A 26307-nucleotide genomic window follows, 5' to 3' on the forward strand; every position below is an offset into this window, starting at 1 on the left:
TTAGTGATCATAAGAGTTGAAGTACCTCTTTGATCAGAAAGGGCTTAATATGAGGCAGTAGAGATGATTAGAGTATATTTTTTTTAGGATTAAGATTCTGGTTTGAATTACCATCCTAATGATGGAAAATGTTGTGCTATTGTGTTGCGTAAGAAGTCTTTAAAATGTCGGTGCTAATGATGAAGGAGTTAGATTTAATTGGACAATTTAGAGACTTGAGTTAGTATGATCGAGTATGCTAGAAGATGACTAGTGGTATTCTTGACGAAATTAGAGAAGGTCAGAAAGATGATGTTGAGTTGATCGATAGGCTGACTTTGAATTACCAAAGTAAAGGCGGTGAATTCAGAATCGACGAAAACGATGTAATGAGGTTGAGTGATTGGATTTGTGTAACTGATGTTTTGAGCTTCAGAAGGATATTCTAGAAGGACACCGTAGTGAATTATTGGACTATGACGATGTTAATGAGTTTGGGTGCAAACTCGGAAAGGGACACTATTATGTAGTAACGACGGTTTATGCTTAAATATGATTTTCAACTAATATTGACAAATTTAGGACTTGATCACCCTAAATCTCTTGTTGGTAGTAGATGGAATCATATAGAAGAGATAAGCTTGTTTTGTTACCTTAATGGTTTAAGATGTGATGAATACTAAGCCGTGAGAATAATCACTCACTATGTTGTGTGAACTTATGAAGAAGAGAATAGGAAAGAGTGCAACATGGTGGATGATGACTTAAGACGGGTAATCAGAGTCGCGCAGCGAAAGTGTGATGTGGAGTGGTGTTATGAGTACTACTCGCGGAAAGTAAGGAATTAATGTGTCGGAAGCCTACATAGGGAATATGTATTGATCTATATGTTGGATTTAGAATTCAGTGGATGTAAGGATGTCGTGTCGAAGAATTATAACTCTTTTGAATAATGGCCGAGATGATGAATATGTTATTACGGTTGTACGTAGTTAACGAGTATGTATTCGGCGAAATTAAAACGAAGAGTTGATGTTAATGACGTTGTAATAATTTTGTGTTGTTGTTAAGGGGTTATTGTAGATTCCAGATATAATAAGGAATTATACTTTATGAAGGGAGAAATTGATTTAATTCTTAGAAAAGAGCGAAACTCAATTTGAGTTGTTTTGTAAGAAATGGCGTATTGAGACTAATGAGCGTGATTACAATTACTTGTGTGCACTCGTTCCGATGGCCGAAATGTTTAATAGATGTAGTAACTCAGGAATTTGTTTTTGAGTGCGAGTAAGTATTACTGAATGGTAAATTGGTACCATGAATGATGAAGAATGATTCTTGTAACGAATGAGTAAAGAGAGTCGGAATCAGGTGAAACTCATAAATCTATTTGGTATAGATGATTGTAATAAGTAATCAGAGTGGTGCGAAAAAAAGCGGAATGTAACGTGTTGGATAATTGCTGGAGTGACTTAAGAGGAGTCAGATAAATGGAATTCAATGGTATGGGAATATGAGTATTGAGTTCTTGAAGGAAGCAGTTGGTGAAATGTGTAAGTATTATTTTATCGCTCAAGTGGAAGAGTGTGTCTAAGGTTGGTATGTTTGGTAGATGGAATGCATTACTACATTGTTGATCAAGTGTGATCATAATATGGATTGTGTAATTGTATTACTCGTTTGTTGAGCGTATTGTATAGGTTGTACCTCAATGTTCTGTTGTTGTTAACCTTTTGGAGATATAGCGAGTGATATACTATTGGATGGTCAAATGCGACGTAAGAACTGGGATTTGAATGTATGAAACACGTTTCCTGTTGGTTAGGTCAGATGGATTTTGAGAATTGACTAATGGTAATGTTAATTAGGAGCTGGAGAGTCAGGTGAAGGACTCTTATATGAGCTGGCTACTTGAGATATGTTTTCGAGGACGAAAACTCTTTTAGTGGGGGAGAGTTGTAATACCCGTATATTTTAATTTTTAATTTAAATGGAAATTTAATTAATAATTAGAATTATTGGTGGTTGGTGGGATATTAATTGGGAATGGATGGTTATGGTGTTGGGCCACGTGTGACGTTAAGGAATGAGGGGGTGTTATGTTAGTAAATGCTCTATTCTAATTAAAAGGTTATTTTATAAAATAATAAGGAATTGAGAATAAGAGAAAGGAATGTGAAAAGAGTTTGGAACACGAAGAACGTGAAAGAGGAGCAATGGAGGGAGAGACCAATCAAGAACTCTTGGCTAAGGTAAGGGGGGACTCTTCCGGTTAATTTCTATTATGTGATTATGGGTAATGGGATGGATTAACGTATGATTCGATTCGATTGGGTATATTGGGATTTGATATTGTTAGGTATGTTATGATTTGGGATAATTGATGAATTTGTATAGATTGTTGGTTATTGATGTGTTGTTTTGATGTATAATGGTGTGTGATGAGAAATTCGATGATTATATGCCTGTATGCGATGTTTGGAATCGTTTTTGGGTGAAAAGGATGTGAAATCGCAGAGTCTGAACGCAGACCCGTAATTCTGCAAAATCGCCAGGTCGCGCCGCGAACCTCTGTTTGCGCCGCGAACCGTTGGGCAGAAAACCAGGAAGTTGTGATATGCTCAGGTCGCGCCGCGTCCATGTGTTGGCGCCGCGAAGGCGTAACTTTTTCCCGTTCCGCGCCGCGAACCCGGTTGGCGCCGCGTGCTGAAGCGATAATTGTTTTCTTTGAAAAATCTAAAAATGTGTAACTTTCAAACCGTAAGTCCGTTTTAGACGCCGTTTTGGACGTTGTTCCTTAAATTGAATTTTCTACCATATAAAATAAATATAACAACAATAACTTGATTTTATTTTGAAAAGTATCGTTTTCTTCAAATGTGGTTTATTCTTGTTTTGCGTAATTAATGAGGTGCAATGGTTTATTGTTTGCATAATGGAATATGTGCAATGATGGGGTTTGTTATAATGTGATTGTTTCTGCTTGTTATGCAAAATGGATGTTGTTCATGGTAAATATGGTTATCATATATTTTGATGAATGATGATGTAAATGCTCTGTTATTATTGGGATTGATTTGTTGTACTTGGTACACGATTGTGAGGGGTGCTATTGTTGTTGCACTGTGTGGTGAATGTTTTATCTGTTATGATGTCGTGGTTGTAACTGGTAATTGATATACATATATTGTTGATGTAAAATATGTATTTATTTATAGTTGAGAAATAGCATAACTGTGTGTGGCTATTGATTATCGTGGTGGTTGATGATTATGACATTTGGTTGTTTAATGTTGATGGTGAGCATGTTATGGTTGATACATGCATTTCATAATCATGTTGTGGGCTGTATCCCTTATGGTGGTGGGACAGCGGTAGCTAATTCCCATTGTGTGGAATTGGTGAGAGAAGTAACCGAATCTTTATGGTGGTGGATCGGTGAGATGGGTTATCCCATGTTTGGTACCACATGCATATAGTTGCATTTGCATTAGGTTGTTGTGTATAATTATAACATGAATGGAGGATTGTCCAATGTTATAATATTTGATGATGGTGTAATTGTTATGGTGTTGTCTTTTGGTGATGTATTCTATTATTGTGTGAATTGATGAATAATAGATGTGAATCTGAATATATGACAAATTGGGTGAATGATATATTATGATGTTTTGTTGCTTATGAATGCATAACATTGATTAATTGAGAATGAGACTCACCCTTACTTGTTGACAATTTTCAGATTAAGGAGTAGCGGCATTAGTGCTCGGTGAGGATGACTCGTAGTGTTTATCCGTTGTTTTGGGTCGTGTCGGTCATGCTCTGATCTTGTAACACTGGGGGACGATAGTTATAGAGATTTAGGAGAATCCTCTATTTTATTTGGTGTTGGATTATGGTTCCAATTGGTTATGTTGATGATGTTCCTTATTCCGCTGTGATAAACATAATTGTGTCTTTGGTAAATCGTTTCCTAATAAAGCATGACTTGACCATGATTGGTTTATTTATTTTAAATAATTGTGGCACCCTTGTGTTTATGTTTTACTCTGAAATATTTATTTAATTTGCCGCGGGGTTTAGAACGGTGTTACATACATTGCTGATCCATCTCATGTGATCCAAGTCGATGATGTACAGGTAAAGGATAATCTGACAGTTGAAACTTTGCCTATGAGGATTGAAGATCGGAAGGTGAAATAATTGCGTGGCAAGGAGATAGCATTAGTCAGAGTAGCTTGGGGAGGACCAGCCGGTGGAAATGTCACGTGGGAATTGGAGAGCCAGATGAAGGACTCCTACCCGGAACTCTTTGCCTAAGGTATGTTTTCGAGGACGAAAAATTTTCTAGTGGGGGAGAGTTGTAACACCCCATAAAATTCTTTATTTAATTTAATTAATTTTTGGATTAAATATTAGAATTATTTGAGTTAACTGAGAAAAATGGGAATAATGAGACTAATGGGCCAGTGTCGCTTTTAGTAGAAGGGGGGTGTCAGTGGTGAAGCCCATTACTAATGATAAGCTTATTTTCATAAAATAGAAAAATAGAAGGAGTTGTGGAATAGAGAGGGTTACAACATTTTGGGAAAAGAAGTCTGAACGTGAAAAGAGGAGAAGAGCGAAGAAGTGCGACGCGGGGAAGAACGAAGAATCAACCTTCAGGTAAGGGGGGACTCTTCCGTTTATCTTCTATTATGGGATTATAGGTAGTATGATAGAATTTGATCGTGTTATTCGTATCAATTGGGTTGTGCTTAGGTTATAGAAGTGTTAGGTTTTGGGAGGATTGATGTATAATGATTATATTGATCATGTATTGGTGATAATTGGATGGTTGAATGTATTGTAAATGTGTTATAATATGTGTTTGTTTCACTGTATGCAAATCTGGTTGGAATGGGATTGGTTTGGTCATGAATTGGTGAAGGAAGGGCAAAATCGCAGGCTGTTTTCTGCGATTCGGAGTTCTGGAAATCGCCAGTTCGCGCCGCGTCCAGGAGTTGGCGCCGCGAACTGCTTGGCAGAAGGCCAGGAAGTTTTGTTGTGTTCAGTACGCGCCGCGAGCATATGGCCGCGCCGCGAAGGCGTAGTTCCTTCTGATTTCGCGCCGCGAAACCTTGTTTGCGCCGCGAAGGCGTAGTTCCGATTCGTTCCGCGCCTCGAAATGTGTGTGGCGCCGCGTGCTGTTAGTTGTTGCGACAGACCGTTTTGAAAAGTTTAAAATTATGTAACTTTTAAACCGTAAACCGAATTTTGGTGCTGTTTCGAGTGCAGTGGAGCTAATCAAATAATTTATATACTCAAATGGTGTTTTGAGTTGTGGCTTGAATTATTTTTAAAACACCCGATCTTATTTGTTTGTGGTGGGATATGCTTATAGTTACACTAATGAATGTTTTACCTGTATGATGTTGTGGTTATAACCGGTGTTTATTATACATGTATTGTTGGCGTGAAATATGTGTTTTATTAATGATTATGACATTGATCGATTTATGTGGGTGATGAGCATGTTATGGTTGATGCATGCATTCATAATCATTATGTGGCTGGTCCTTGACGATGGTGGATCAGTGGTAGCTAATTCCCATTGTGTGGAATTAGTGAGTGGGTGTTACCGTATCCTTGACGATGGTGGGTCGGTGAGTTGGGTTATCCCAGATTTTGGTACCACATGCATTGCATTAGGCTGTTTTTCTATTATAACATGAATGGAAGATTGTCCAATGTTATAATATGTGTTAATTTGGTTGTTTGCTCACTGATTGTATGGTTTGAATCTGATATAACTGTGATTGGGTGAATGGCATGTGAAATGATATTTTATTATCTATATCTTATAACATTAATTAAATGTGAATGAGACTCACCCTTACTGTTGTTATTTTTCAGATTGAGGAGTAGCTCTCGTACTTGGTGAGGATTAGCTCGTCAAGTAGTTCGTTAGAGTCAGTTGGGTCCGTGTCATGCTCTGGTCGTGTAACACTGGGGGCGTCGTCTAGAGTTACTTGTTAAACTCTTTTTATTTTGGATGGATTTTTATGTTGATGTTTTAAGTCTGTGACTTAGCTGTTTGTTATTCAGATGTTAAAGATAATTCCGCTGTGTTAAACATGATGATCTGAATAAATTTGGTTGACGTTCTCTTTTATGGCATGACATGAGTATTATTGTGTAATTATTTGGAAGTTGTAATGCCCTTATTCATGTTTACTCTAATTATTGTTTATTATTTATGCGGGGTATTAGAAGGGTGTTACACCTATAACTTATGAGCATTAGCATAGTCAAGCGAAACTTCCTAAAAAATTTAATAGTATGACTCACAAAATAACAAAATATTCAAGAGAGCCTAAAATTAAAGCAATCAAATATAAGCATGTTAAAATCTTCACTCATCAAATTACAAAAATGAGTCAAGAACATTGTCCAAATATCCTCCACAATTCAAAAAGAGGTATTCACTTCAACATTAATATCTCTCACCAAACTCTAATGATAAAAATATATATATTAGTTCATATATCAATCCATTAAAAGGCCTAAAACAAATATGGGTCAGTTTGTTTCAGCTTTAAAAAAATGGATTTTTTCTTTGTATTTTTGAAAATAGATTTTCTAAAACCGTTTTTCAAAATATTACATGTTTTTTTATTCATTTTTTCTAAAATGAAACATTAATTTTGACATCTTATAACATAAACATACATAATTGAAGACCAAAACTTAGTCAAAATCATAATTTTTTCAAAAAGTTTATTTCAAAAATGATTTTTATGAAAATCTATTTTAAATAGCTTCAAAATTAAGTGATTTTTTGAAATTTTGATATCTAATCTTTTTTCCCATAAATAGATGAAATACCTTAAATCACATTTTAAGAATAACTATTCAAACAAAATTTTCATTTGAAGCTTTTATAAAAAGTTTCTTCTTAAAAATTTTTTTCACAAAATTTGATAACACTATAAAAATCATTTTTAAAAAAAGCCAAAACAAACGGGCCCAATATTGTAGTTAGTGGTATAATTTATGGGTTGAGTGAGTTTTATGGGTTGGGTCTAGATTTGAAACCAGAATGCAGTTGTTTTGAACAATTTTTCATTTTTGAAAACCATGTTTACCCACTAACATGGTCTAATCTTTTTTTATTGGTTTGATCAGATTTAGTGAGTTTATCTAACTCATGAACACTCTTAACTAAAGTTATGTATATTTTGACGTAGTCCTAAAATGATTTATATCTTTTTTTTATTGTTTTTATTTACTTATGTAAGCTATTTTCATTTTGTTTCAAATTTTGTTCATAATAATATAATATAAAAGTTGATTAATTAGTTAATTAATTAATTAAATATAGTTATTAAATAATTAATTTATTAATGTCTCACAAGCTTTATTAGTTAGCTGATAGCTTATAACTTATAACTTATAGATAATAGCTTATAGCTTATAAATGTTGGTTGATGACTGATGGCTAATAAATTAATTAAAGTGTTTGGTAAAATCAACAATTTAATTAATATATTGACAAAAAAGACATTTAATATAAAATTATTTTATTTTAAATTAAAATAAATTATAAAGGATACAAGTGGGGTTTAGTTAAAATTATTGGAAGTACATCCAAAACTTGGAGAATTCCGAATCAATCTTGATGAATAAGAACCAATTCATTCGATTGATTTTGCCTCTTGTTTTTCTCACTTCACTTAAGTGAATCAACCACGCCTTGGTTGCAAGATGATTCCGCTACACAATTATTATGAGAGAAGAAAACAAATGAATTGGGAAGAAAATAAAATTAGGGCTTGAGAAAAAAAGAGAAGGGGGAGAATATTTCTGCAGAGTTTCTCTTTACTCTCGGCTAAGATTTTATTCAATCTTTTTTCTATACAACTGCAATATTATAATGATGGGTTACCTCCTCTATTTAGAGGCAGAGATTGCTTACACACCAAGTAATCTCCAACTAACCTAACTCAGCTAGAAACACGAAATAAAGCTAAGTCTAAATTTCTGTCGAGATACACTTCTTAGGCATTTCAACAACTATACAATTTCTACACATAAAGCATTTCGACAACAACAGACTTTGTCAAAATGGTGTTTTGATGCAAAGAATTACATTCTCAACAAAAATAATAAGTATAAAAATGAAAAAAAAATTGATAAGCTATCAGTTATAAGATAAAACACTATTTAAAATAGCGTCTAAAAAAATAGTTATAAGCCAACAAAATAAACTATAAACTCTTGATGAAAAAATTGTTATCAAACATGTCTAAATTTTTATATAAACTTATAAACTATAAACTTTAAACTAAAAAATATGTCTTGCCAAACAAAGCCATAAACATCTCACATAATGCAATTATTAAGAATTTCAATTATAATTAAATATCAGCTATCATATATGATTTAATATCTTGTGATTTAATATATGATTTAGTGGTGAAAGGTTGAAATTTGAGTGTATTTCTCTTAAGGTTTTATGTTCGAATCCTGCTAAACACAAATTATTTATTGAAAAAATAATAATAATCTTGTGAAATTTTTCTATATAGTAAGTTCTCAAAATCTTCACTTATTTGATAGCATCCTTTATAATACACAATATAAATAAAATAAATTCCTACTTTAACTCCTTATAAGAATTCATTAAATACACATTTTATATTTAACGTTCTAAACCCATATTATTCTAGTTAATCTGTACTACATCTCTATTTTAAATTCAAAATCATTGGACACACAACATGTTTGGTACAATTAGTACAAAGCAAACACCACCTACAAAAAGTAAACACTTAATATATCAAATTCGAATATCATGAATGCAACAGAATATTTAGCAAATAATATAAAAAATTAAACTAAATCTAATGCCGGAATAAGAATAAACTTTTTCTTTTGTTGTTTGAGACATAAACCTATGAGTGCTTTTGTTGTCACAAAGTATAAAGCAACAAGTTCTATATTAATCAAAATATTCATTTAAACTAAAGTAAACCTCATTAGTTGTAGGGTTTCATTTTTTTGCCATAATATATTTGTTAAATATCTAACCAGGATTCGCTAATAAGTCACTGTGATCTTCACATCCCTAAAGTGAAACTTTTCTTTTTCACTTTTATGCCAAAATATGTGCTTTACGGCCTCCAAAGATGTATACCTAAGATTATTTAATTAAAAGTGGTGATAATTATTATATACAACAAACTTTGTAACACTTAATTCCAGCTTACAGGCAACAAGGAGACAACAAAAGTTAATATTCTCATCATTTTGTTGACCTTTTTTATTTTGCATAAAGAATAGAACTTCATGCTTTAACAGTTGATTTATGTTTAATTGATGTGGAAAATCAAGGACAAGATCCCAACACTAATTATACATAGTTACCTTATTCTATCCCAACACTAATTATACATAGTTACCTTATTCTATCCCAACACTAATTATACATAGTTACCTTATTCTATAATTATTCTTTAAATAATTTGAGTTATTTGTTAAAGAATTTTTGTTTTGGTGTAAAGCACATGTTGTCTTGTGGTTCTTTTTTAAATTGGACTTTCTCATACCTTAGGTCTCTTCATATTAAAAGAAGTGATAATATGCAAAATGTTTGGTATATTAGATATCATAATCGATATTTATTGTGATGATAAATTAGAGTTTTTATTAAATGAATTATTGTAACATTTACTAATAATAATAAAAATAAAGTTCAACTTACTTTAACTTTCTACTACGATTCATATTTATATATAAATAATAATCTTAAAAATATAATTCCGAGCAATTTATTTATAACTTGAAACCAATATACATCAAAAAATATTATCTTCGATATTATTACAATTTTTTTTAAAATTTATTATATAAAATAAATAGACTAGTTATTCTAAAAGTCTAAAATATATATTTCTTTATAATATAATGACAAGAGAAGAAGTATGCATTAATGAAAATAATATTAAAGCCAATATAAAAAATAGTTGCTCAAATTATGAAAACTGTTATAAAACTAACTAAAATAATAAAGATCAAAGAGAGGTAGAGAAGAGAAAAGCAATATTATATCATCTTCTTTCAAGTGTATTTTACATTGTAATATGGGTCTCTATTTATAGGACTCAAGGGAGATAGAAAATCACACATATTAAACACATATTAAGTATGGAATAGGAAGATGAAAAACTAGGAGATGGATGGACATCCACTAACATAAATATTCATAACACTCCCCCTTGGATGTCCATTGAGGATATGCCTCGTTAAAACCTTACTAGAAAAAACCCAGTGGGAAAAATTCTAGTGAAGGAAAAAGAGTACAATATCCTTTGAATGTGAATTGCCTCGTTAAAACCCTTACCAGGAAAACCCAATGGGAAAAAACCATGGTGAAGGAAAAAACGTGCAAAACATATGTTTTTCTCCCCCTCATGCAGACATTTACATGTGAGACAATATTATTTGTAGTAGTTGCTTAAAATTTCTTCTTGGAAGTGACTTCATGTAGTGCTAATAGTTATGCAGGATTTGATGAAGTTATTTCCATGAGTTGTTTCATAGATCTCCATGAAATGGTTGTACCATCACATGTAAACAAATAACCTCTTTCTGATCTACCATTGTGAGATTCTGACAAGTAACCAGCATCTATAAGATAATGAAGTATATGTTTGACTCCATTCAAATGTCTTCATGTAGGCGAATAATTGTATCTTGGTAATAGATTGACCACAAACGATATATCGAGACGTGTATAATTAGCAAGGTACATTAGTGCTCCAATTGCACTAAGATATGGTACTTCAGGACCAAATAATTTTTGTAATCATTTTCTTGAGGCCTGAAAGGATCTTTCTCTATATCTAATGATATAACAATTATTGAAGTTGACAATGAATGAGATTTGTCCATATAGAAGTGTTTCAACACTTTTCTATATAATCTTCCTGATGTATAAATATTCCATTGTCCGAATTCTCAATTTATAAGGCTAGACATAATTTTTGTTTTTCCTAGGTCCTTCATCTCAAACTCTTTCTTTAAGGAATTTATAGCTTTTGGAAGCTCTTCATGAGTTCCAATAATATGTATGTCATTCACATAGATAACTAATATTGCAAATTCTTTTCCCCATCATTTTATGAAAATACAAGTACAAATTGAATTATTTGTATATTCATCATTTAGTAAATATTCACTGAGGCGATTATACCACATGCATCCAGATTCTTTCAGCTCATACAAAGACTTGATCTATTTGATGTAGTAGTTTTCTCGAGATCCATAATTATGTGCCTCTGGTATATTGAATCCTTCAGGGATTTTCAGGTAAATGTCACTATTAAGTGAACCATATAAATAAGATCTCATTACACCCATCATGTTCAAATTAAGCCCTTCATGTGTTACAAGGCTAATTAATTATCAAAAATTGATTGAATCCACTACAGGTGAGGTGAATATGTTTTATCAATTAGGTCTTTGTGAAAATCATTGAGCAATAAATCAAACTTTATATCATTCTTATTTTTCTTTTTCACAAAAACTCATTTATATCACATTAGTTTCACATCTTGAGGTGTTCGGACTACTGGTCCAAAAGTGAGTTTAATTCTTCTTCAATTGAATATATTTATTTTGGCCAATTCTCACTTAGTCTACAATCTTTAATAGACTTTTACTCATGATCCTCGTTATCATTGATCACTTTTAGCGCTATATTGTATACAAAGACATTGTCAATATTGACTTTATTTGGTTATCTCAATTTCGGTTCCATTTCATCCATGACATAATTTATCGAGATCTCTTTATTTCATATTTCAAGTACTTGATTTGTTCTTCTGGAACTGAAAATTAAATTAGATCAAAGTGCTCTTAGCATTTTCATATCCTCACTTGGGTCATCTTTAGTTTCTTTTCTTACTAGAGGACTTTTAACATTGGAACCGACTTTCATACCACGCTTCAGGCGCAACAACAACTCATTTGCAATATTATATTATCCAATAGGAGAATCCACTTTGAGTGGAGTATTATCACCTGATAATTTATTTCATAAACTTTGCAAATGAATAATATTTTGAACTTTTGGTTCATATTGATTTGTACGATGATCAAGATAACAATTTATTTTAACTTGTTCATTTGAACTTCTTGTTTATGATTTCAGCTGTTCATTTCCCTCCCCCTAATATTGGGAAAATTAATTTATCAAGTGATTATCAGCCTGCTAGGCTGCAATCAAGTATTTGATTATTTTCTCAAATTATATCCTCAAAATTGAGAGTCATTAAATTTTTCCAATATTCTTTCTCGACTCATCTTAATGTATTATATTGGAGCAATTGTAATATACACAACACATCCAAATGTTCACAAATATCAGAAGTATTAGAATAAATTAGGGAGGACTAAGATATAGTATCTTGTTGGCTTAATGTGAATAAATATCTTAATATCATACTTTGGGTGTTTCAAATATATAATTTAGAATTGATGATCTCATAAGTATCAACCATATAATTAACTTTAGACGTCTAAAGAATGGATCTTCGGGTCCATTTTCTTTTTATGAACATATATTATATGATATTTAATATCAATTTTAATAATATATGTGATATTTATACAGGAATTTCTAAAAAATCCAGAAAACAAGATCTTAGTCTAATTAGTTGAAAAAATAATTTCACAAACTTCTGGTTGTGAGTAGAGACATATGCATGATAGTTTAGTCGATGCAACAATTAATGTCATAAAAACACAATTTCTCAATTTTTTTTTTTCCTTTAGAAACACACAAAAATTGATTGGATTGAAGAAACTTCTGGTTCTTCAATACAAATTATTCGCATCATATTATATCCGAGATGACCCAACCGGTTTTACCAACGACACATTTAAGTGTAATTTGTAAACTACTAGTTTACAATGACATATGCTTAAATTGTACTAATATAAGTGTAGTACAAGCCCGAGGAAAAAGCTGATAGCTTTTCTATTATACATTTTATGTCCAAATTCATTTTTGTAATACAAAGATATTCAATACCTCCAATAAAATTCATGTGAATTATCTATGACGAAAAAATATTTGGCAAGACATAAAGAGAACACACAAAAAGAAAATATAAAGGATTAAAATTCATTCGAATCTCGACTCTATCAAAATATGAGATTACTTCCGTGTGCCTTTAAGATGGACTAACGAATGTCATCCATACACTATACGTGTAAAAAAAAAAGAATAGTGTAATTAAGATTTATATGAGAAATCTAAGCACTATTGTAACAACTTTAAAATATATAATTGTGTTAATTAAACAAAATTTCCAACGAAATCTTATACAAAAAAAATAATAGAATAGCATGTTAAAATTTAATCTATAAGATGAAGAAAAATATTAAAAACTTACTCGAAAGAGAAGAAACATGATTATGCAAATTGATCATAAAATCGCTCACACGGTAGAGTTTCGTGCTGATAACGTGTTATAAAACTAACTAAAATAATAAAGATCAAAGAGAGGTAGAGAAGAGAAAAGCAATATTATATCATCTTCTTTCAAGTGTATTTTACATTGTAATATGGGTCTCTATTTATAGGACTCAAGGGAGATAGAAAATCACACATATTAAAAAAAAAATTTTACCCACCTCCCTATGGGGGTCACCCCAGCGAAAAACCCAATTTACCCCTGCTTCGGAAATGCATTTCCGAAGTATTTTTTTTTTTCTAAATTTTTCCATACTTCGGAAGTGCATTTCCGAAAAAATCCCAAAAATTGGGATATTGATTAATTCGGAGATGCATCTCCGAAAAAACAAAAAAAAAATCTAAAAATCCCAAAAATTAATTTTAGGATATTAATTAATTCATATATCATAAATTTGATATAATTTATGAGTAATGAATAATAATAATTATATATTTTGTTATAATTTATGAGTTATGAATAATAATTATTATATATTTCTATTTTGATTCATATTTTAAATTTTAAAATAATTTTAATTAAAAAAACTAAAATAATTTCACTTACAAAATGAGTTATAATTTTTATTTATATATTTATAATAATTATTATGTTTTTACAAAAAAAATTAAAAAATGAGTGTTTTAATTTATATATTTATATATTTATATAATAATTATAATAATTATTATATATTTATAAAAATTATTATATATTTATATAATAATTATTATATATTAATTATAAATACATTTATATATTTATATAATAATTATAAAAATTAAAAAAATCAGTGTTTTAATTTATAATTATTATTATATATTTATATATTTATATATTAATTATTATATATTTATATATTATATATTTATATATTTCACATTCAAAATTAATAATTATTATTATATATTTATATATTTCTATTCTGATTCATAATTAAAAATGAGTTATAATTTTTTATTTAGTTTAAAAAAATTAAAAAAAGATTTTGTCTTAATTTTATTTAATGAATAAATTTTATATTTAATTCTATATAATTCAAAATTTACTTATGAAATTAAAATATTTTTGATTTATATAAGTTAATAAAATAATTTTTAACTTTGAAATTGTTTAGGAAATTTTGATTCACCTTGATTCACCTTTATTTTATACCTATTAATTGTATTGATTCACCTTGATTTTAATTTTTTAATAATTATTGAATTCTTTCGGAAGTGTATATCTGAAACATTCCAAGACCAATTTGGTCTTGGATTATTTCGGATATGCATCTCCGAAGACACCCCCTCCCAAAAAAAAAAAATGTTTTCGGAAATGCATCTCCGAAAAGTCAAAAAGGGGTGTTTTCGGAAATGCATCTCCGAAAACACCTTTTTTTCGTGTTTTCGGAAGTGCATTTCCGAAATAAGACAAATTTTGAAGAAAAAAAAATGTTTCGGAAGTGCATTTCCGAAGTGAGGGTATTTTGGGTTTTTCACCAGAGGTGACCAAGAAGATAAGGAGGTGGGTAAAGAAAAACTCCATATTAAACACATATTAAGTATAGAATAGGAAGATGAAAAACTAGGAGATGGATGGACATCCACTGACATAAATATTCATAACAAAAACATCTAATCATTAACCAAATCTTACTTATTTGTCCCTTTTCCGCATATCCTAAAGTTTGTCTCAATATTTTGTTATTTGTTCCCTTTTTCACATTCACCTAACATCATACTATTAGTGTAGTGGAGGATTAATAAAACAAGTTATCTATAATTTGTTAAAATTCAATTGTTGTGCTCATAATTACCTTAAACTTTTTGTTTAGTTTTATAAGCAATAAATCTATAGTTTAGTTGGCTCTAATAAATTTAAAATAGCCAGACAGGTAAAAGCTAACTTAGTTATCGAGTATTCTGAAAAAACATAATTGAATTTCTTTCTAAAACTAATCTCAAACGACAAAACTAGAAAAGAAGCTAAAGAAAAATTCAAAATGAAATGCAATAGACTATAGCAAACACTTGTTTTTCTACATATTTTTTTATTGGCTGGAATTTAAACATGTTAGAATAAAATTTATTTAGAATTTACATGATTTGATAGGATCCATATTAATGTCAATCAATAAAAAAAATGTGTATTGAAATGTATTGTAAAAATCTCTGTAAATTTTTATTTTTAGAAAGAAAGGGGTTTAAGCTCAGAGGTGGTGGACTATGCTAGAAAAGAGGGCAAAAATTGTGTTCTTTTTAAAGTGGATTTCGAGAAGGCTTATGATAAGGTTAGTTTGAGTTATTTACGGTATATGCTTAAAAGGATGGGTTTTGGTGTTAAATGGATGAATTGGATGGAGTTGTTGATATTCAATAGTAAGATGTCAGTGCTTATTAACGGGAGTCCCACGAAGGAGTTTATTGTTCATAAGGGGTTGAGGCAAGACGATCCTCTTTCTTTGTTTCTTTTTGTTTTAGTAGCGGAAGGTTTAACGGGTCTTGTTAAACAATATATCGAAGTGGGGGAATTTCAAAGATTTGATATTAAGGATTCTTGTTGGGTTGACATTCTCCAATTTGCGGATGACACTTTGATTGTGGGAGATGGAAATTGGAAACATTCTAGGGCTATGAAAGTGGTGCTTTGGACTTTCATAAGAGCAAATTAATTGGGATTAATTCCAACAATCATTTTTTGGGTGCGGTGTCTCACTTTCTTAAATGTAATAAAGAAGAGAGTAACTTTTATATTCTTCGTATTCCGATGTAAGAAGGAATCTACTTGGAATCCTCTTGTGATGAAGATGAAGAATCGATTGGAAGGATGGATGAACCGCTTCTTGAACTTGGGAGGAAGAATTACTCTTTTGAAATCTGTGGTTAGTTATTTAGTTATTTTTACTATGTCTTTCTACAAAGTACCGAGAATAGTGGTGAAGAAATTCACTAGTATTCAAAATAAATTTCTCTGGGGGGGGGGGGGGAGTGGAGGAAAAGAGGAGAATTCATTGGGTAGAGTGGAGTGATGTAAATTTTCCTTATGAGAATGGGGGGTTAGGTGTGAAAAATATTAACTTGTTTAATTTGGCTCTCCTTAATAAATGGAAATGGAGAATTATTGAAGGGAATAACTCATTATGGTATAATATTTTGAAATCGCGGTATGGTGATTTAACATCAAATGTTTTTGGAGTTGGAAGAGGTAGTAAATTTTATTCATCTTGTTCCTTTTGCTGGAGGGATTTGGTTAACTTAGGTTCTTTTTCATATGGCGATCCTATTATTCATAAATGTATATTCTCCGTGCACAATGGTTTCAGCACCCCGTTTTGGGATTCTATTTGGTTGGATGGTATGCCTCTAAAAGAGGAATTTCTGGATATCTTTGAGAAGTCTAGGTTAAAGAAAGTATCGGAAGCGACAATGTGAGGTTGGAAGGAGGGAAGGTGGTTATGGGGGGATTTAGGTGTGAAAGAGGGTATGTTGAGGGATGATGCTTCCGAAATCAATTATGGCATATTAAAGGGGCGTTTGGAGGAATTCGGGGGTGGAAAGAGGGAAAGAATTCGGTGGTGTGGAGTGGAAAGTCGGTCACGAACTCGGTGTTTTTGGTGGCATCGTGTTATGATTTTTTTTATGCGTCTCCGGACACCTTTTGGGCCTTATAACAAAAGTGATGAGGCGTTTGGGCCTCTTTGGATAATGAAGATTTCGTTTAAAGTTAAGGCTTTCGGATGGAGACTTTTCCGCAATAGACTTTCCACAAAAGATCTTTTGTTGATTAGAGGTATGTCTTTCCCCTTTGATAATTTAAATTGCATTTTGTGTGGCAATTGTGAGGAGAATATGTCTTTCCCATTTGATAATTTAAACTGCATTTTGTGTGGCAATTGTGAGGAGAATATGAAGCACTTCTTCTTTATTTGTGGGGTGGTTAAGAAGGTGTGGTTGGAGGTTGCTTTGTGGGTGGGTAAAGAGGAGACTAGTGAGGAAGAGTGCTTGGCTAATTTTTTATATTGGTATCGCTTCTTTCGTATAAAGAAAGTGAAATATGGGATGTTTGGGGTGGTTTGGCTTGCTATTTCGTGGACACTTTGGCTTCTTAGAAATGAAGATTGTTTTCAGAAGGAAAAGTGGAGTGGTAATGATATCGTTTGGAATATAAAGTTGCTCATACAAAAACAAAGAAACTTTTGTGACACAAGCCAAGGAGGCCAAATCATCATCAATCTTATTCGCCTCATAATAAACATGTTTGATCACCACCCTTTAGTTCTCTTGGTTAGTCGAACCAAGATGCACTATAGCTTGGGAGTCAATTTGTAACACGATATGTTGTTATCCTTGACGCCTTGCGATAGTTAAGTCGTTAAAAATATCCTATAGTTCTTCGTCAAAGGTATTAGCTTATCCAATTAATCTAAAGAAACCACACATTCATATACCATTGTGATTATGCATAACTCCACCACAACACTACAATATCTTTATCCTATGGCAAGCATTTTTTGAAGGTAAACAATACTGTTCTTATATAAAGTAATAAGCAACAAATTTTATATATATTTTTTTCAATAGGCAATGGAATTATAAAGGGATTTTAAGGGATACTCCTTCCCGATACAAAACGGAAAACCTCTACTACTGAAAACAAGTGAGGGGTAGAGTAATCCAAACATAAAATTTACAATTACTCACAAGTTTATGACTAGAACATAATCACTTCCAAGAATTGAAAATGATCTCCGACATACAATCCGTAAAACTAAAGAACTCGTTCTTGAAAATGATCGCATTACGATTGTGCTTCACAAGTTTATATTTTGTTGTATATTTCTTTTTTTAATATTATGCAACGACTCAAAACTCCAAATTGTGCTTGTAGAGGGCAAAGAGAATAACTTCTAGCAGCAACAAATTAGAATCGTTCTCATATAATTTTTAATTATTTTTAAAAAATATTTATTATTTTACACTGTTCTCATATATCATACTAAAACAAATTTTATTTATGAGAAATGTATCTAGTTGGAATCGAACCGAGGTCACCATATTATTAACTACTACTTTATTTTTTTACTCAAACTATTTCTTTATTAAACTAAATTTTATTTTACATAGCCTTAAACTATAACTGTTCAAATTCTGAAATCTGATGGATCGCACATTCAAAAATTTCACCTAGTTCCCTTTTTGAAATTTCTTTTCAACATTCTCTTCCAAATCATCAAAAGAAGAAGAGTGATAACTTTATGAAATTTTATCTAGTGGCCTTTCAAAATTTCATCTAGCGTCCTTTTAGAATTTCATCGCTTCCTTTCTCAATTTCATCCAACGTACGTTCAAAAGTAAAGTAGGGTTTGAAAAGAAGAAGAAAGTGACATTAAAGAGAGATAACCGAGGGATTCGTTAGCGCCTTCTCCTGTGTAGGATTCTTCTCCCAAATCTAACCCTAACCCTTTCTTCTTCAAAATCTAACCCTAACTCTTTTAATAATTATTAAAACATTATACAAGCCTAATCCTAGTCTTTATACACAAGTTACTAACCAAATCACTAAGAAAAATCACCTTCTGATTCAACCAAGTAGAGAAAGAAAAAAAATCTCCTCTTTTTCACTCTCTTGTTTCCAATAATCCTGGACAATAGGGTGTATACACAAATTATTAATTTTATAATAAATTTTATATAATAAATCCTAACTTGTAGGACTTCTTCTCTTTCAAAGAAGAAGATTCAATAACATAGACTCCCTAGGTGCTCAACGATATTGTTTTAAATGATATGAAAGGTGTTTCAAAACGTATCTAAGAAAGAAAAATTATGTGTAAAATCATGCAGAAAGTTTTCTGATAATTTTTTGATAGATGTGGTTGTAAATTAAAATTTGAATTCAATTTATATTGATGAAACAACCATTTATAAAATAATGGCTATGGTTTAATGATTTTTCTGGAAAAAAAATTAATGAATTATTGTGGAAGGATGTCATTAAAAGGTTTGATGAAAAGGTGTAATGAACAAAAGCATTTTTCAGAAAATTCCCAATGACAACCGATTGGACTAAATGACAATCCATTGTCATGTGTATAACATTTAAAAAGATTCAATTGTTTCCATGTTACAATCGATTGCACAAAATATCAATCGATTATCATGCCTAGAAAGTGCTATTTCAAGTTTTGCAGAGGCGAAAACAAATTTGATGCAATTGGTTGTGCCATGATGCAACCAATTTTCATGCCTAAAAAAATGAAAATTTTACTAAGTTTTTATACCGACCTTATGCAACATCTATTGATTTATCTAAGTCAATATATTATATTTGAAAGTGATTTAACATGGTTCAAACATGAAAATTAACTTTTCCAATGCATGATAAAAAAATATTTTGAGCACTACAAAAATTATTTGATATAGAATTCATATATCTTTGATGATGAACAATATCTTGTGAACCAAGTCATATCTTCATATATATTTTTCTCCTTCTTTGATAAGGTAATGTTGAGCTTGTCTTCATAAAAACATGTTAGAAGCTTGTCTTCACATTCTCCCCCTTTTTGATGATGACAACCATAAAAATTGAGGAGTATAATATTGATATCTTCATAAACATTTGAGTTCACAAAATCTCTGCCTAAATTTAATATCTCTTTCTCGCTTGATTTGTTGTAAAAGTTAGTGCAAAAAAAAAAGAAAAGCGATGCATAAAATCATATACAATAATAATATATATTTATATACCTCTTTGACATTATCAAAAATAAGGAGAAAAAAGATTAAAGTAAAGGTAAAGATATAGAAATCATGGAACATAACTAAAGCATGAGAGTACATAACATAAAACTATGAAAGTCTAGAAACATTAAACATAGTACATAATTACCGAAACAAGACATAAATAGTTCTTAAAACATTAAGAGAAAAATACATAAAATTAACATGAAAGCCTAATCTTGGTTCATATCATCATTGTTGTTATAGGCTTGGTCTTCATCTTGTTGGATAAATGGGTAGTGATAAGGTTGAACTTAATGGGGGAGGAATGTTCATGTTTGTATAGAGATGGGAAAATTGGTCATTCATGCTTATATTCATGTAGTTCATATAGTCAAAGAGTTGATGGTTGGACGTTGTTTCTTTTTGCGGAGCCGGAAGAGAAGCTTGATCCAGAAGATTTCGATAGACAACTATAGCGTTTCTTAGAGTTTCGTTGTAGTTCATCTCTAGAACGGACAACCTTTACCGAAAGCAGTGAAAATAAATTAATCATTGTTTATAGTATAAATTAGTAAACTGAATAATGATACAAACTTACTTTGTCGCGTAGGAAAATGTGAAGGGCTTTTCATTGACGGGGGCGAGTGTCGGCATTCTCGACCAACTCCATGTTTAGAGCAAAAAAGTGCAGGAATAAAACGAACAAGTATTATTCCATGTGTTTTACACAAAGAACTATATAAATGGGACAAAATAGTTGAACCCCCAACTATATGTGCTTATTTTATCAAAATCTGTTAACAGGGGTAAATACATAATATTTAAAGTAGGCTTAAATAGTGTTTTCATCCCTGTAAGTTAGCGTGTTTTTGAATTTTGTCCCTGTATCTTCTTTTTTTTTGGGTCCAAGTCCCCATATGTCCATATCTTGTTCACTTTGGTCCCTGACGTCCAACTTCCGTTAAAAAAACGCCTACATGGCAAAAAAACGCCTACATGGCAAACTGAAATGACGTGGCATGCATGTTTTTCTTTTTTAAATAATTATTTATTCCACAAAAATGGTCCCAAGGGGTTTTGAACCCATGACATTTAGCTTAAAAACACCAAAGGCTTTCCACTCAACAACTTCTATTACTTGTAATATATTTGCAATTAATTTGTATACATTACATAATGAGATAATTTTTTTGAAATAGACTTTAGGGTGTGTTTGTTTCAAGGTTGTAAAAAAGATTCCCAGGAATATGACCATGGGAATGCAACATTCTCATGTTTGATTCAAGTTTTAAAAAATTATTCCAAGGCATTTTTTATTCCCAGGATTCTTATTTACACATGACTTTTTTATTTTTATTCCAAGGCTTAAATGGTGGGAATATAATATTTCCATGGGAATAAATTCAACCAACTTTAACTTCCCACTATCACTCACACTTATTATTATTTATTATTTTTTAATATTTTAAAATTAAACAAATTTTATCATTATTCCTAGGAAACAAAATTCTTACCAAACACATAAGTTGAAATAATATTCCAAGGAATACTAATCCTGGGAATATCATTCCAAGGAATAATTTTTCTAACCTTGAAACAAACACACCCTTATTTTATTTTGAGTTTTGGTATTAATTTTACATAACTGCAAATATTTTCATATTATATAATCCAGTATACAATGTTGCAAATATTTTGAGTTTTATTTTGAGTTTTGGTATTATTTCCACTATGCAATGTTTCAAATATTTAGTATTTACTAGTCTTCAATTTAAAAATTAATAAATAAAATATTTAATAAATTAAAAAATTGATAAATATTAACGATAAATATCTCAACTATTAAATATTTCAATAATTATATATTTAATAATTATTTCATAATATTTCAACTATTAAATTAGTATATTAAATATGAAATATTAAATATTTTAATTTGTAATAATAATATAATAGAGTTAAATAATAATTAAAATGTTTCAAACTATTTAATATAAAACAAATATATTGTTGTAATTAGTATATTTAATTGTAATTAGTATAAAAAACAATAAACATAAACATATTATTTATTGTAATTAGTATATTTAATTGTTAATTATTTTTTAGATAAATTAAACAACATTTAATGAATACAAATATGATACATTTTAATGCATTTAAAAATAATATAAAAAATGCATTTAAAAATAGCATACATTACTGTACCAAAAAAAGAGAGGATTCATTGCTTTTAAAAAGCAAACAACATTTAATGCATTTAAAAACCAAATATCATTTATAACCAAATAACATGCATTGCAAATAAATATCAAACAACACAAGTGACTTAGTGGAAATGAATAAAAGGAATGGTTTAAAGGGAGTAGGTTTGAAACCCATTACCCATATTTTTGAAAATGTTATAATTTGACCCTACAGGGACCAAAATCAAAAACAGAAGTTGGACGTCAGGGAAGTTGGCTTACGTGGAATTATTAAATATAAAAAAAACATAAAAAATGGCCGCCACATCAGCGGCGTTATCAACATCATCATTTTTTTAACGGAAGTTGGACGTCAGGGACCAAAGTGAACAAGAAATGGACATATGGGGACTTGGACCAAAAAAAAAGGATATATGGACGAAAATAAAAAACTCGCTAACTTACAGGGACCAAAGAACTATTTAAGCCTTTAAAGTATTACCAGTTGTTTTAGTAAATAAAAAGTTACCAAATAATATCATAATATAACACCGAGTTTTCATTATTTTTCAGCATCGATATAATTCGTCGTGTGTAACATATTTGTGTACACGATAACGAAATTTGTTTACTTCCTATAAAAAATTAATGAGGAAAACCTAATATAATAAGAAATAATTAAGAAAACAAAATTTATAAGTATCTCCTTATCGTACATAAAAATTAAAAACTTACAAAGGAAGCAATGTTGTTGATGGTTCCTCTATGTTCACCAATGGTCAAGAGAGCCATTTTTTAGTGTTCTTGTGTAGTTGTTGATAATAACATACAAATAGTGTGTATGTTATGATTTTTGATGATGAAATTGTGATGAGTGTTATAGGTATTTATTGGAGGAAGATGAATTCACGTGAAGCAATTTTGCATGCAACACAACACACATGCACCTGAGGCAATGACGCGTGCTTTTCTTTTTACTCTCATTCGCCATTCAAAGTGGCATGTCCTGTATGCATGCATGCAATGGGATGCTGGCCAAATAGGGAGGATAGGTTTCAGATGGAATGCATGGAACATGGAAGATCACATGACAAGCCAAGGGGAATGATACATTTGTACAAATTACAAAGAAAGTGCCATACAAGGTGGTACATGTGTTCTTTTATAGGCCATGATTTGTGCCATATATTTAAGTGCACACGTACATTTCTGAGAAAACTCACACTACTATCTATCAAAAACACACTCCAACTGAACCAATCTTACACAAAATGGATCATACATAATATTATACAGTCAATGCCCGTACAAACGGTGAGACGTTTAACTATGACCAGTTCAAGTGTTATTTTCAAAAAATTGTTCTTAGTCGAATTAAAATAAATAGAAGATCAAGTTTTACACATTTTAAAGAAAGAGTAGAGGAAAAATTACAGTATGGTCCAGTCTACCAAATTATTTACAAGAGTTCATTCATATTTGACAATAACCAAGTCAGAGATTTTCAACTAAAAGTTCACGATGATTATGGTATTCAAAATATGTTTCGAACATATGAAAATTCCCGGTTGAACGAAATAGAGTTATATGTTTAACTACAACAACCTAAATAGTCTCAGGTCGTTGGTTTGTCGCAAGTTTTTGAAGAAATTGATGACGACGACCACAGTGAAGTCGATGTTATCAACGACGCAGAAAAAGAAGATGAGACACTTGTTGACTTTATGGTGAATGATGACTTTGCAGACCAAGAGCATGAGCTATTACTCATTAGGCATATGTATATTCTTCCCATTCACATGACAAACATGAACTTGAAAGAAGACGAACCAACCTTAGATATATTTCACATTTCGTATAGGAAGACTGAGGAAGCGTTAAAAGTTGGAGACATATTTCGTATAGAAGAAGAATGTATAAGAGCTCTAAAAAATTTCACATGGAAATTTCTCCGGATTTTACTATAGATCCCACAAATTCAGTGAGGTACATCATTCTATGTCGTCGTCATATAGAGAGAAAAGTGATTCATATGAAATAGGTTCTATTGATCCACCTCACATTTGCATCACCATAAATCCGATGCAAGATTTTTGAAAACTTAGCTCTCAATTAATATTCTAGGAAATCTCGCCTCTCAATAGCAAGGATCCATCACTGAAGGTGAGTACAATTATTTCTTATATCGTTACACGATTAAATTATACTCCCTCCCTGTTATAGGAAGGCATGGATCACAAGGACTAAATTTGTTGAACTATTAGATGGAAATTTGGAGGATTCATACAAAAAACTTCTAAAAATTTGGTGGCACTCAAATATTATGCTTTGGGAACTGTTTCAATTTTGGATACACTCCCATTTACCCCAAGCAAAACTTGTGTTATTGGAAATAAAATATTTCATAGACTGTTTTGGGTGTATGAACCATGCACCAAAGGTTTTGCATTCTGCAAACCTATTACCCAAATTGATGGAAAATGGTTGTGTGAGAAATATAAAGAAACGTTAATCATGGAAGTGGCACAAGATGGAAACATTAATATTTTTCCAATTGCCTCCGTTTTGGTTGAAGGTGACACTGCTAGTGGGTGGAGTTTCTTTCTCAAGCATCTCTGATTACACGTTGCTCCTCAACCCAACATATGTTTGATTTTGAACATACATCTTATATTAAGAGTACTAACAATAACCCTGGTCAGGGTTGGCAGGATCACACTTCTACACATGTCTATTGCATTAGATATATTTCACAAAACTTCATGCGGGAGATCAAAGACCAGTTTCTTTGAAAAAAGTTGTGAATACATGGTATGCCTTAATAGAACCAATGTTCCATCACTATCGCGAAGAGATCAGGTTGAGAAATGCAAATGCATTAAGATGGATCGATAACATCCAGTGGAGAAGTTGACCCCGGGCATTTGACAATGGTCACCATGGGGCCACATCACAAAAAATCTTGTGGAATCCGTGAACTCTGTATTTGAAATTCTGGCCTTCAGATCTCAAATGTCCTAAGAGATCTCGAGACACTGATCTCTGAATAAAACACAATGACAAGGTATACAAACTAAACAATGCAGAAACTTAATTGAACACAGGAAATTGTTCATCCAATTCAGAATGTAATAACACCTACTCTGGGGGTTACCAAGCTAGGGATAAGTCCACTATGATAGTATCAGTTTGAAGTTCTATGCAAACAACCTCCGGTTCACATGTAAACAACCTCTGGTTTACATCCTTCTCACCTAATCACTACTCGTGCTTAACTTCTACCTAAAACTCAACTAGGTATGAAACCCTTCTCAATCCCCCTCAAACACAACTGTGATAATCATTTTCAATAACTTTAGAAGACACACTTTCAAGACACACAATCACTCAATGCTTAAAAGCTTATGAATGATCAACAAAACTTACAACTCAAAAACACAATCCTAGTCTTCCATCAAGATGATATTAGACAGGCTCACAATTCACGCAACTACACAAACCCTAACACAAAATACGAAGTACGTTCCACGCAACACTTAGATCTATTTCTTGATATTTAAAATAATCTTCTAGACTTGTTTGGGCTTCAAATTCGCAGTACGGGCACTACTGAAAATCTTCCAAAATCTCCTCCAAAAAGATATGGCTTCAAATATTAGTTTTCCAAATATTCTCCATATTTAGAAACTAATCATATATCTAGGGAACTGGGAAAATATTTTTCCCTAAATCAAGCGCCACATAGGATAGCACAATTTTCCAAAATATTTCGCACCTGTAACTAAATCATAGACTTTAATTACCCAACTATACATATCAGTCACAATGTTCGATGATCCGACATAGGACGTCTTATTCGAGATGTCTCTTCAATTGAAGTCGATATATAATCTTGTTCAACATGTTTAAATTAGTTTTACAAAACATAATGCC

The 26307-nt window shown here is 31.2% G+C and overlaps 1 protein-coding gene across 1 annotated transcript; it reads left to right on the forward strand.

The window, feature by feature from the left end:
• Window positions 1-15789: 15789 nt before the first annotated feature.
• LOC131597639 (uncharacterized) lies at window positions 15790-24341 on the forward strand. Its single transcript, XM_058870324.1, has 2 exons — window positions 15790-16104; window positions 23994-24341. Exons 1-2 carry the CDS (start codon window positions 15790-15792, stop codon window positions 24339-24341), a joined length of 663 nt encoding a protein of 220 aa, XP_058726307.1.
• Window positions 24342-26307: the final 1966 nt, after the last annotated feature.

This window comes from Vicia villosa, linkage group LG4 (genome assembly GCF_029867415.1).
Source record: "Vicia villosa cultivar HV-30 ecotype Madison, WI linkage group LG4, Vvil1.0, whole genome shotgun sequence".
NCBI lineage: Eukaryota > Viridiplantae > Streptophyta > Magnoliopsida > Fabales > Fabaceae > Vicia > Vicia villosa.